This window comes from Argentina anserina, chromosome 1 (assembly GCF_933775445.1).
Source record: "Argentina anserina chromosome 1, drPotAnse1.1, whole genome shotgun sequence".
NCBI classification, from domain to species: domain Eukaryota; kingdom Viridiplantae; phylum Streptophyta; class Magnoliopsida; order Rosales; family Rosaceae; genus Argentina; species Argentina anserina.
The window spans coordinates 18,597,537-18,611,638 of NC_065872.1; the positions used below are offsets into that span (position 1 = coordinate 18,597,537).

At 38.5% G+C, this 14,102-nt stretch overlaps 1 protein-coding gene and 1 pseudogene across 3 annotated transcripts; both read right to left on the reverse strand.

Moving 5' to 3' along the window:
- Nucleotides 1-1,580: 1,580 nt before the first annotated feature.
- Nucleotides 1,581-9,480, reverse strand: LOC126803330 (pentatricopeptide repeat-containing protein At1g02370, mitochondrial-like; annotated as a pseudogene).
- An 866-nt stretch (nt 9,481-10,346) lies between these two features.
- Nucleotides 10,347-12,226, reverse strand: LOC126790520 (pentatricopeptide repeat-containing protein At1g02370, mitochondrial-like). Of its 3 annotated transcripts, none has more exons than XM_050516796.1 (2): nt 11,911-12,226; nt 10,347-11,735 (listed from the first exon to the last, which is right to left on the reverse strand). In XM_050516796.1, exons 1-2 carry the CDS (start codon nt 12,006-12,008, stop codon nt 10,538-10,540), a joined length of 1,296 nt encoding a protein of 431 aa, XP_050372753.1. In that variant the 5' UTR covers nt 12,009-12,226; the 3' UTR covers nt 10,347-10,537. The 3 variants fall into 3 exon arrangements, with proteins under 3 accessions (XP_050372753.1, XP_050372761.1, XP_050372744.1); XM_050516804.1 differs by having other exon boundaries at nt 10,347-11,799; XM_050516787.1 differs by having other exon boundaries at nt 10,349-11,794.
- Between the last annotated feature and the right edge of the window lie 1,876 nt (nt 12,227-14,102).

Here is a 14,102-nt window from a genome sequence, read left to right on the forward strand (position 1 = left end):
TTCTAGTAACTTACTTGATCTTTTTATATGAATTATCTTGTCTTTTATTATTTTCAGATTGTACAATGAAGGAAAAAAATAGAGGAAAAGTCAAGTAAAGGAGGAAAATAAATAAAGAATGAGACACCTACAAAAGAGAAAAAGAAAGAATTTATCAAAGGAGATTGCACCCACCAATGACAAAAATAAGTGAATAGAAAAAAAGAAAAAAAGAAAAAGAAAAAAGAAGAGAATAAAAAGAGAAAATGCAAAAGAGAAAGAAGGAGACATGTACAAATGAGAAAAGAAAGAATTTATCAAAGGAGATTGCACCCACCAATGACAAAATAAGTGAAAAAATTTGTGGAGAAAAAAAAAGAAGAGAATAAAAATAGATAATGTAAAAGAGAAAGAAGGAGACACTAAAAAAGAAGAACAAAAATGAATTTATCAAAGGAAATTGCAGCCACCAATGACAAAAATAAGTGAAAGAAATTGAAGAGAAAAAGTCCAAGCTATATTATTCAAAGAGCCAAAACTCTTCTATAAATAGCACATCATTCACAAAGAAAAACCATCAATTCTTCTTTGCATTCAAGAGCCAAAACTCTACCAAAATACTACCTCAAACATCATTCACCAAAACAACAAGTCATTCTCCCCCGTATACAAATTTCATCTCCACCGAAATCACCATTGAAGACACACCTCCAAGGTTCATACAACGTGTGATTCTCGCAACTCATCTCCACGGGTTTGTTCGTTTTTGATTTTTTACAATACTTTGTCTATGAATATTGTAGTATGATGTTTGTGTAGGATTATTGTTTTGTATAAGAATCGAAATTTTCAAATTGTTTTATTGGATTTTTGGATCTTTGCTGAATTGATGGTTTCCTATAATTAATGAGTTTGTATTTCTATTGTTGTGTTCTAATTATCTTTCTCATACTTTTAGATAATTTTCAGATATGTGCATATGAATTTAGTGTTTGGATGCAGTCCCTAAGATTGTGTTTGAGTGCTAGATTTATCAACCATATTAACACAAATCAAATCATGCCCTTAGTAGGTTCAGTTTGCGTTGATTAAAAGTGATAAAATTCTGGAAATTTACATGTGAAATCATGGTGGGTGACGTCATACATGAAACATGTCTCCAACAAAGATTTGGTGCTTAAATGTAATCTTGTTTGATTTCTACTCTAAGTGTTATTGAATTCGATTGCATGCAAATTTAGATTAGGCCCTAAGTCAATCTAAATGTTAATTGAAATCTTGCATGATTAGATGATCCCCTAAGGCTCTAATTGTATTGGTGTCTAAAAAGTATGTAATTGGTCGGATTAAAATCCATGATAGGTTCGAACTTGTAATTATGTGGTGTAATGGTAAATTTGGTTTAAGTTTGTTAAAGAGAAGTGGATCATGTAAATAGTAATTTAGGTTTTATTTTATTAGTTAATAATCAATCTCAAACCCCCCCCTATTATTTGTTAACACTAAAAGTTTTGAGTTCCCTTCAATTTCCCGGAAAAAACAATCTCTATTTATTCTACAGTAACGATAATGTTTGATAGAGTTTATTATAGACGTTTTAATTAATGCTCTATCATGGAGTAATTGGACTTCCACTCTTCAAAGCATTATTTCAAACCCTCAACATCTTTTACCTTACGCAGAGCTTGAAGCACAAGAAGATAGCTGATATTGTTAGTCTCTGGAAAACTTGAGTGATTTCCATATTCTTTTAACCTCACCCACATTACCAGTGTTGGCGTAATGGGAAATCAATAAATGGTATGCCTGCCGCAGCTGCTTCCCATTTATCATCACTTTCTCTAACATTTTAAGAGTTGTATCAGCCTTCTCAAATTGTTGTGCTTTCACATATATAGAAGCCAAGTTACTATACGTAGACCAATCACATTTATCTTCATCTTGGAACAGGCTTGAACAGTAATATGAACAGTAGTGAACAATATGTGCACAATAAAAGTAAATAGTGATAAAAGTGTAAAAACAAGATAGTAAAAGTTTATTACTACTCTATTTTGAACATATTTTTGTTTTCCTAAGAACTAGCATTCAACATGCCAATATTACCTAAATGATCTCTTTATCTAAACGGTTACTTTTGCAGAATCACTGCTGTCCTAGAAAGTAAAAAATTGAGTTCTAATAGAGCAGAATAAACACAAATGAAATAAATTAAATACTCATATGCAGTGCTAGAAAAATCTAAGTAAAATTAAATATTTTTTTGCGACGGATTTTTGGGAACTAGATAAAGTTTATTTATTTAATATAATTACAAATATAAAACTCAGAGTCTTCCTCTTAGGTAAACAGTTACATCTGTTTAGCTACTCATGTTTAAAATACAAACTTACTTGAAAAATGCACTCCACACCGGATTTATACAGCAGAAAGATTTTACACAACTATAGCACACTCACACTCACGCTCAAACTATCTATTTCTCTTATTTTCAGAACACTTGGTAGAACGACACTCTTTGAAACTTATAATATAGTCTTCTTATTTTTTCTTCCTCCCAACTTCTGCCTTCCCAAAGAAGTTCATCCTCCTTATATATAGCTCAGACTCTAAGCTTCAAGCCAAACTTCCTTTTGAAAATGGACGACAAAGAATCTTCTCCTTTTTAAAAGTTGGTTGTCCTTATGCGTCGGCAAACTATTTTACAAAAGTAGAAAGAGACGTTTTTATTGTTTGGATGTGTCGCCAGCTTCTTGTTCCTTGTTTGGATGCGTCGGCAGCTCACGTTCTTTGTTTGGATGCGTCGGGCAGCTCACTTTTCCATTATGTTTATGATATTGTAATATTCTTCATCTGCACAGTCATAATCTCCCAAAGAATCTTGGCCTTCGTGGTCACTTTCTTACTCTATGTCTTCTTTTTCATCCAGATCTAAGTCGTAGGGAAAAGGATAAGGAATCATGTATTATTTTTCTTTATCTACCTTTTTTAGCCATGTAGTTGTCTCTCGAGTTCCATCTATTTCGTTTCTCATAATGGCAGAGAAGAAATCACAGGCATCTGGTGGAGGATGATTGTAGCATGTGACTATGATTTTTTCTCCACTGGCTAAAAACTGGACTCATAATCCCTTTGAACCATGTTTTTGATGCACATTATGGCCATGGCTTTCATCCACGGAATGCTATTGTTGGGATTGTCATTTTTCTCTGAACCTTTTGAACTCTTGATCGGACCTTGAATAACTCTCACATAATGATATGGAGAAATGTAGCCTTTGCGTCCATCCACCACTTCCTATTCCGGAGGGGTAGAAATGAACTTTAGTCTTAAGATGCATCCATCTGGACGAATGTTCCTTACTGCCTAAGTTATGATTTCTGGAAGACCCTCTAGGTCCTCGTTTGACTTAGTCCAAAGATTGTGCACAAAACCATTCTCAATGAGCCATAGCTTCTGCTTTTGAGAGTGTTCGGCTTGAACATTTACAAGATATCTCCCATAATATGGGCCAGACACTATTGTCAAAGTTGAAGGAAGCATTTTACCATCTCCGATTTTATAGTCAAATTCCCACCAGGTTAATTCCTTTTGGGATGAAATAGGAACTCGCGCACTTTCAGGACCTTCTACATACTTGATCATTGCACCTCCTTCCTTCAAATTTTCTTTTTCCTTTTCCTTTTCTTTTGCATGGACTCCATACAATTCTTCTGTCAAGGCATTGAGACTTTTCAACAAATGTTCTTCGTCTTCCTCATAGAAAGCCTGTAGAACATTATCCATAACAATCTTATGCTTGAAAGCCAATAGCTTCTCCGTTTTGAATACTGGTTATTTGAATATCTTCAAAGGATAGCAATGAACATTTTTCTTACCAGTGACTTCAACCATTTTTCCCTTAAAAGGGGCCATTATGCTTTTTGGCAAAGCAGCAGCCTTCAACGGACTTGATAAGCTTTTACCGTCTGCCGTTTGAGACGGGCAAGCCGGTCTTTTACCCTGGGACCGATCAGTTAAGGTTGTATCCTTTGGACACAACAAATTTTCTTTCCCGAGTTTTTCTTCTTCATCAGATCCTCCTTTACTTTTCTCGGACTCTTGATCCCAACCTCCTGGTCGAATCCTATCTTCAGTCTTGCAGCTGCTTCATAAGACACAATGAATTAGTAACCTGGTCCATCATGTAAAGGTCCAACAATCTTATCTCCTTTTTTGCATCTGTTCCAAAGACTGGGTGGTTCCGATTTCCTGCAACTAGGATTTCGCCTTTCATCATCATCTCCATCTTCTCTTCTGGATGTTGTCATTTCTCCAGTGAGAGCGTTTGGCAAGAAGTTCTTGTTACCTGCAATCATTTCCACATCATATTCATATTGGGATAAAAACATTTGCCATCTTAAAACTCTTCCTCTATCTGCTGCATCAGTTAATTTGTAGTTTTTAAAATTTTTAACTCTTTTATTGTAAGTTCTAACTACAACAGGTTTTCCCGTAGGGGCTAATCCCTTAGGAAGTTTAATTTTATTTTCTCTAATGATCTTAGTACGGTAGTTCGTGATATTCTGAACTACTGTACTTCCTTGAGGGGGATTTGCAATATTCATATTTTCTATATCCATATTAGAGGATTCACCAGTTTCTGGTTTAGCCTCTTGATATGGAAGAATCTTCCTTCTTGGTTTTCTTCTTATCTCGACCTGTGAGATCTTTTGCATGATTTCTTCTAATTCTTCTATTGACTCACACCTTTCTGCCTTTGCATATAGATCTTTGAGTTTTTCAGCCTTAAGCATCATCATTGGTCTCTTTTGTATCTTCTTCCTCGAATGATTCTTCAAGGCATGTAGATAACTTTGTTCCCGAAGTGTTTCCTTCTTCATAACTGGCAAACGAATGGCTATGGAATTGCAGGCTTATCTTTCCTCCCATGTCTTCATAGATTGATGTTTTAGTATTCTCAATTTGCTTGACTGGAGGAGTCAGATTCCATTCTCGTAGAAATGTCACCTCGTTCCATTTTGTAATATGTTTCTGTTCGGTATGATTTCTTGAATTGGTGAGGATGGATGTAGTGATTCCGAGACTGTTAAGGAATTTAGTGTTTGGGGCTACATTCGAGCTCATGAGCTTATAATAGATTCGGTAATCTATGGCAAGCTCCATCATTCCTCTTTTCATAGAAATCCCGTCTGTCTTGATTCTCAACCTGAGACAGTGTGGTGCATCTCTAAGGTGCGTAGTGAAGTTTGGAAAAACATTGAAGTAAGCAACCTGATTGCATAGAGAGGCTTCTACCATTCCTAACAGGCTTTTCTTGAAGTCTTTTATCTTGTCATCTTGCAGGAGACATAAGACAGAGCAATCTATTCCATCTCTGGCTAGAAGTTTTATTCCAACTTGAACCGCTCCAATGTACATGTATGAATAACTTCTTCGAATTGCTTCACTTACTTCTTTATGAGTTATCAATCTTATGTCAGTTTCTTCGCCTGTTGCCGGAATGGTTAATTCAAGAATCTTGAACATGTGAGAATCAAGAAGGAAAGATCCTCTCTTATAAATTTCGTTGAGTCTGAATTTAGGAACGGTGGCCTCCCGTACACTTGACTCTATTTCATTGTACTCAAATTCTTGAGCATTGATGAGTTGTATAGGAATTGTGCTCCTTTTGCTGAATACTCTGCTCAACATCTTCATGTTCCTTTTCTGAGTGAAATTAGGGGATTTCCAGGTAAGAAACTTAGATTCACTAAACTTAAGGTTGCTTTCTTCTCCTAGGTATGAAGGTAAGATCACCTTGCTAGCTACATTTTGAGCTAATTGTTCTGCATCGATTTTCTCAGTTCCAGCTTCAGCTTTCATCTTTTCTATGTTTTTTTTGCAAATGGGAGAGTTTGAGATTCAACTCTCTGAATTGTTCTTCCAGCTCCGTACCTATTTCTTGAAGATATGTAATATTATAATTTTGCTGATGAATTATTGCTTTTAAGTTTTCAACAAGGGCTTCTGAAGTAGGAAGATATAAGCTTTTTGCTTCTTTGTCTCTCTCCTTGACCTTTACCTCAACCCTTTGGTTCATCCTATTCGGACAATAAGGGCTTCTAAATGCTTTTTCAGAATCTCTTGGGTTTTTTTTAGTTCAACTGCTTGCTCTTGGATGTTATTAGCAAGAGTTTCTGTTCGAACTAACTTCTTTTCTATGTCTAGCAGATATTGCTTTTCTTTGTGGTAGTGAAGTTTTACTTCAAGCCTTCCAATCCTTGTGATTACTTCTTCAAGTAGATTAATCTTCAGATGAAATCTCTCAAGTTGTTCAAGCAGCTTTTCTGCAGCCTTGTTACTGGATAAATAGTTTAGGAATTCTATCAAACTTGGCCGAGTTAGGTCAAGTTCTTCAACTCCTATTTTTTTTAAGATGAGAGAATTCGTCGTAGAGTGTATTCAGTATTCTACAAGCGTACTCTATCGAGTATTGATCCTCTTGGATGTCTTGAATGAAAACACTTTTGTCACCTATCAGAATCTTTTGTAATACAAAATGCCTGATAATTTTTTGGCTTGGATTCTCTTTTGTTAGTTGAGAGAAGCCAACTTTGTGGCATAAGGCTTTTTAGCCTACCTGCTTTTGAGCTAAGCAGACTCTGATACCAGCTAGGGCGGATCTACCCGATGCTCAAAAAATCAAGGGGTTTTTGATCTTCTTCGAAGACTTCTCGAAGAGCTTTAACATTTTCTTCAAATTCTACGTTAAACTCTATATAATATCAAAATAATGTTTTGTATTTTTGGGAATGTTATTTCTATATTTTATTAACTTTTTATATTGTTCTTTTTTTTTCTTGAAGTTCTTTCTGAGAAATTTTAGCAAATGCTAATAATTCAAGTCTAGAGGCAATTGCAATTGCTATAATGATAGAAAATAACTGTTTATCTTTGAGTGTAGGATGAATTTATATATTTGTAATACGTAAACAAACAAACTCATAAATAAAGACCCACTATGCTCCGTCAATTTTTTTTACCTAAATAGTAACTATGTGAATAGTATCCACTGCATACGGTAAAGCGCTGCACAGTAGCCGGATCCTTCCTGATCTTGCTGCTTCCCAATCACTTTCTCCGACATTTTAAGAGCTACATCAGCCTTCGAAAAAAGCTGCGCCTTCACATATATAGACGCCAGGCTACTATACGTCGACCAATCACATTCAATTTCATCTTGGCTTTGCATCTCTTCCACTACGCTCTCCAGCCCTTCAATATCATTCAAAGTGCCGCAGCTCTGCATCCAGATATTATAACTAATAGTATCTAAACGTATACCCCTCCGCTTCATTTCCTCCACCAAAGGCCCCACTTTCTCCGGCAGCCCTTTTTTTCTGTACAAAGTCATGAGATTGTTGAAAACCGAGTAGAGTTAGCATAGTCCAACTCATCCATCTTCTTATAAAGCGCCAACGCCTTTTCCTCCATTGCTTCCTTGCAATAGCAGTTCAAAAGGGAACCATAAGTGAACTTGTTCTTCGCAGTTGGCGGCAAATTCATGAAGTAACTCTCAGCTGCCTGTATCCCTTTCACTTTCGCTGTAAGATCCAATCTTATAGCATAGTCCTCAGGCGAACCATAGTAAATATTCCTAAACTCCATCCACTTCATTATCTACACTAAACACAGCACTGACTCCATCAAACACATTTCAGTATAATTTTATTGCAATATGATCAGAAACAAAGTGAATAGCAGGAAAAAAGGACAGAGGTGGAAATAGAGGAGAACCTCGAGGGCATTCAGGTACTGGCGGTTCCCGCGGAGCTTCGTGATGCAGCTATCGAGCTCATTTTTATCGCGGTCTGCCCTCCATAATGTAATCATTCAACGCCGCCACCGCCGCGCTCCTCCCGCTGCCTTCCAGAGCCGACAACCTCTGGTACAGCATGTCCGGCTTGTCACTCCGATCCCCCACCGCAAAAAGAGCCGAAAGGAGCCCCCGCGTGCCGCCGCAACATCCGCCTCCGTACCGAACCGCCGTACGAAGCTTCGTCGCCACCCCCGCTGCCAACGACATCGAACGGCCACGATTCATATATCTCTCTCTCTCTCTCTCTCTCTCTCTCTCTCTCTCTTACTGAAGTTGTCTCTGAAAGGGTTTGTAACTGTTTTTTCTGTTGTAAAACCTGTTTTCAAAACGGGTCGAGTTTTATCCCGAGGTGAATATACCCGACCCGAGTCGACCCGGTTGGCCTTCTGAAATGGAAGCCAGGATACGCCTCCAACGAGAGGCAGCTGCTTCGTTCTGTAATTTGTTTCCAAATTCTAAAGCAGAGAAACATGATCTCAGATTAATTAGAGAAATAATTACACGTGTTATGGTAGTGTGATCATGTCCTATTTCTGGAAATGATGGATAAAAGTGTGCTTCTTTGTTTTCTGTAGCATCAGGCTTATGAAATATGAATCTTCCAGGGTTTTCATAACACTAGGGCAAATTCCAAGGCATTGAGCTGTAATGGGATTTGCATTCCAAGGTTACCTACAGTTTCCCCTAGTAATTCAATGCTCCCCATTATGGACACCAGAACCAAATGAGAGGATCAAAAAGTTGCAGATGTGATAAGAATTCTATAGCTTGGTCGGTGTATTGATAAACTAAAAACATAATAAAATGGGTAAATAGAAAAGCAACATGAGAAAATGACTTGGATAAATTCTAGTTTTTTAGGCAGTTCAATACAGAGAGTATATTATCGATAAAAGCTCTATATATACTTCTTATATGCCCAACTATTTTAATTTACATGTCATATGTTAAAAACACCTGAAAGTATTTCATATTGCACAATTACTCTATATATGCTCCTGATATTGCAAGCCAACTCTAACATGAAAACCATAATGGTGCATAATAACCTAAAACCCATTCAATTAAACAATGAGTCATGAGACTATAACTTAAGCTCAGAGAGGAGTGATACTATAACTCACAGCAGGACTACAGGAACCATCCATTGTCCATCTGTCGCTCATTAACACCTCTGTTCATAGAAAAGAAGAGAAAAAAGAAGGAAAAAATGCAGACACAGATTTATATCTATTCCTACCAATCGAGCAAAACTCATCAAGATTACCAGTGGTTAAAATCCACCTTTATTTTCATACATCTGAAAGAATAATAAAAATTTTCATCAGAAACGAAGGAAATAGCAGCAATAAAAAAAAGGAGAACCTCGAGGGCATTCTGGTACTGGCGATACCCGCGGAGCTTCTTGATGCAGCTATCGAGCTCATTTTTATTGACCGGTATGCCCTCCATGATGTAATCATTCAACGCCGCCGCCGCGCTCCTCCAGCTTGCCAGTCCGATCCGCCAACGTAAAAAGCGCCGAGAGGAGCCGCCGCAACATCCGCCTCCGTTTAAACGAACCGCAGTGCGAAGCTTCGTCGCCACCCCCGCCGCCAACGACATCGAACGGCCACGATTCATTTCTCTCTCGCTCTATGAAACTCTCAGGCTCTCTGAAAGAGGTTTGTAACTCCTGTTTTTTTTTTCTTCTGCTGGGGGGGTTTTAGTTGTAAAACCTTTCTCAAAACGGGTCGAGGTTAACCCGGAAGTGAAAATAACCGACCGGACCCGAGTCCACCCGGTTGGCCTATTGAAATGAAAGCCAGCAAACTCGAGGATCTTATTGTGGGCAGAAGATGAAGGTTATTTGTACCGGAACCAACCAAGAACCCAACTGCAAGTCTGCAACCATTCCATTAGAGCTATTTAATCAAACAGGGAGTGTCATGCAGTCTTGATATGCAGGAATTCACATCTCCTTTTGCGCTGTGTTTCCATACAATGATATTATGCTAGGGGGTGAAATTTCATCATCACGATGCACTCTTCAATCAGATCTAATCAGGCAATAAAAGTTAATTCTACCATCAAAATTGATATAAATGACTTATTGGTACGTTTACTAACTTGGAAGAGATCACCTATTAAGGTCACTAACATTAGCGGACAAAGTTGAAAGTTTATAGATACTTATTCGTATCTCAAACTAACCAAACAACCTATCATTGTGCTCCATCATTCTGCACTATGGCGGCAATATGACACATTTAAGTGTTCTAACTTAGCTCAAAGATTGTAGATCCATTTCAATCATGTCAAGCTCAAGAATTGCAAAAGTTATTCAACTCTCGTACGTATTCACTAGTCCTCAGTGAAATTTAATGATGGTGGACGTAGGTGAATAAGTAATGCAACATGCAAAAATTGCACAACCCTTAAACCGGAAGTATGGTGCACCTTACTAATATCAAGACTTTTATCATAGTCATTTTCCGACCAAATCAGATATTGTAAAATAAAACAAAACAAAAATTAAAAAACAAATACCTGAAATTACAATGACATTTGTGAAGTTGATTCCGATTGGATGCTTGATGCCACATATCAAATCAGATTGAAATTTACTTTCGGGAAACCAAAAACCAGTCTATAATGATCTTCAGTTCAAAAACTACAGATACTATAAGATAAAATGCAAATGCCAAAACTAGGGGACTAATATGCTGTTGATCTACTTGGGGAAACCTTCTCCACCAATTCATCAAGCTCAGTGCTTATTTGAATGTTGTCTTCCTTCAATCTCTGACGTATCTCGGGAAGCAAACTACCAGCAGCTACATAAACCTTCAGCAACAAACAATACTCATTGGAACTGAGACAATTTAGACGCTTCAGAATCTTACAAAAATTCTCGGAACTATCAACGTCTTTTGTTTCTTCAAAATACTTCAAAAATGCAGTAATTGTTTCTGGCAACGGACGCCATTCTTCATCCTTGGTTTCTAAAATCGCCTGTTCTAAATAGCTAATTGCCAAATCAACCTGGTGGGAATCCAAGACGTAAACCATGAACATTTCTCGAGCCTTGAAAAAAGGCCCTTTCGACCTTTTACTAGCCTCCTCAAAGATCAGCAGCGCTTCTTCATACATGTTCTGACTAAGATAAGTATGTATAACAACATTTGCCAACCTCATATCATAGCTGGAGCAATTGGACTGCCACTCCTCAAAGTATTCTTTCAAACCCTTAACATCTTTTAGTATGCGCAGAGCTTGAAGCACATGAAGATAGCTTATATTGTTGGTATCCGGAAAAGCTGACTTGAGTGATTCCCATATTCTTTTAACCTCACCTACATTACCACTGTTGGCATACAGGGAAATCAAGAAATGGTATGCCTGCCGCTGCTGCTTCCCATTTATCATCACTTTCTCTAACATTTTAAGAGCTATATCAGCCTTCTCAAATTGTTGTGCTTTCACATATATAGAAGCCAAGTTACTATACGTAGACCAATCACATTTATCTTCATCTTGGCTTTGCATCTCTTCCACCACACTTTCCGCCCCTTGTATATCATTCAAAGACGCACAGCTCTGCATCCAGATATTATAACTAAAAGTATCCAAACGTATCCCCCTCCGCTTCATTTCCTCCACCAAAGACCCCACTTTCTCCGGCTGCTTCTTTCTCATGCACAAAGACATGAGATTGTTGAAGACCAGAGTAGAGTTAGCATAGTCCAACTCATCCATCTTCTTATAATGTGCCAGCGCCTTTTCCTCCATCGCTTCCTTGCAATAGCAATTCAAAAGGGAACCATAAGTGAACTTGTTCTTCGCAGCCGGCGGCAAGTTGCTGAAGTAACTCTCAGCTGCCTCTATCCCTTTGGCTTTCGCCGTGAGATCCAATCTTATAGCATAGTCAGGAAAAGCATAGTTAATTTTCCTAAACTCCATCCACTCCATTATCTACACTAAACACAGCATTAACTCCATCAACTCATTTCATTATACTTTCATTGCAATTTGATCAGAAACAAAGTGAATAGCAGGAAAAAAGGACAGAGGTGGAAATAGAGGAGAACCTCGAGGGCATTCTGGTACTGGCGGTACCGGCGGAGCTCCTTGATGCAGCTATCGAGCTCATATTTCTTGACCGTTCTGCCCTCCATGATGTAATCATTCAACGCCGCCGCCGCGCTCCTCCCGCTGCCTCCCAGAGCCGACAACCTCCGGTACAGCCTTTCCGGCTTGTCACTCCGATCCCCCGCCGAATGGAGCCTACCCACGCCGCCGCAACATGCGCCTCCGTTTAAACGAGCCGCGGCTGCCGCCGCCGACGACATCGAACGGCCACGATTCATTCTCTCCAAAACTCTTCACACTCTCACAACAAAGAACAAAGGGTTTCGTAATTGTGATTTTTTTTCTGGTCGGGGGGTTTTAGCAAAACGGTAAAACCCAATGTATTCAGAACGGGTCGGTTTTGACCCGGAAATGAGATGACCCGACCCGAGTTGTCCCGGTTGGCCTTCTTGTAAATAGGGAGTTGGGTCTCCTCATCTTATTCTCGGAAGAAAAATGAAGGCTTTGGCGGTTGTTTGTCCCGCAAGCATCTCCTCCTCCTCGTCGTGGCAGCAACGACACCACCTTCCGCTTCGGTTTCGGACTTTTCCGAAATCTCAGCTCCGAAATTCGCGGTTTCCGGTCTTGTCTTGTTTGGTGGGGGAGTGTTTGAGTTCTGTGTTCTTTTTTTCTTTGTTGATGGGAGATGATCGGTTTGGGTTTGTTTTATGGAAATGTGAGCTAACTCAACTGTTGTGTGTTAGTTGTTGCAGATGAAGGAGGCGGAATTGGAATCGGAATCGGAAGCGGAGAGTTACTGAAAGTGTTGGATGAGTTGTTGCTGAAAGTGTTCAGGAGTAAAATGGTGGAGTAAGTGGGGTGGGTTTCAGATAAGCCGGGATATGATGGGCTTATTGAAGTTGCGAATCGGATGATGCTTACAAACCCAACAAATTCTGATACTAAAGAAGCTGCGGTACTCTCTCTATTCTACTCTCATTTCTAGTTTTTAATACATGCACTGATGTACATATATCTTGCATTCTTGCTCTTTATGGACAACACTAGAACTCAAATGTTGATCTAAATTGCCTAGAACCCTGATGGAAACAGTGAGACTCCTTAGGCAGAGACTAGATTTCCCGATCACCTCAAGGCTAGAATCTTTTGTAATGCAAGCAATCCCAGCCTTGTTGCCACAACTGTCCATCTACATTGACTTAGATCATATCTGCATAAAGGAGGGTTCCAAATGTTTTTTTTAGCTGAAAGCAGCCGAAAATTTATGAGTAGCGGAAAATTAATATACAGCAGCAAAAACCCTTTTAATTGTGGCCATTAAATTTGGACTGGCAACCCTTCACACCTAGCATTCCATGTCATTCATAGCTCCTTGCTGCCTAATCCTTGGGTTTAAAGGAAATTCAATCATAGAGAAAGGAAAAAATTGAAATTCTAGATTGCAATCTTGGTTTTATGTTTTTTTTTTGTTTTGAGAAAAGGAAAGACTATTTTAATTGGATCGACAATGCTCGACCATAGGGGCATCCAGTTTTAGAACTGGAGCAAATACAGGCTGATCACAGTAGAAATCTAGCCTATAACCAACAGGACGATAAGCTACTTACTCTATCAAATAAAGATGGTAACCATGTAGAAGATACATGACTCAAAACAGTTGAACTAATAAGCTCGCCTAAGGACCTTAATGGGTGTACGATTATATTAGAAAACTGTAAAGAATCTGCCACACATGTAGCAAAAAGGGTCACTAAGTATATCCGATGTCAATAATTGAGTAGTCCATTAGATCATTAGATCCAAGCCCCCAAAACAAGTTGGTATGCTGTATGCCTGTATGGGACCGAAATTTCATCTTAGATTCAAATGATGAAAATGACGGAAATCCAAGCTAAACTGCTCCAATCCGCCCAATAATTTCTGGTAAGGATCGAACTCTGAAGATAGCGAGGGATTTGCAGATAGTTTCCCACTTCTGTACCTAAAAAGCATCTAGCAATGTGTGTCTAAGTTGATTATCCATTTAACACCTACCAGAGAGCATAGTTATTGAAAAGGCACCTAATCCATTATGCCATTCCCATTCCAAGTGGCTGATGAACCCTTACAACTTACAAGCTGACATGGAGTCTTAATTTTGGACATTAAGTCCATTGTAGAACCTGAACCCAAAGAAATTCAGAATATTGTA

Bases quoted from the DNA above. Each gene is read 5' to 3' on its own strand.
- LOC126790520 (XM_050516787.1), bottom strand. From the start codon at position 12,189: ATGAATCGTGGCCGTTCGATGTCGTCGGCGGCGGCAGCCGCGGCTCGT. The intron at 11,795-11,910 runs GTTCTCCTCTAT...TGTTTAGTGTAG, and splicing joins AGTACCAGAATGCCCTCGAG to ATAATGGAGTGGATGGAGTT.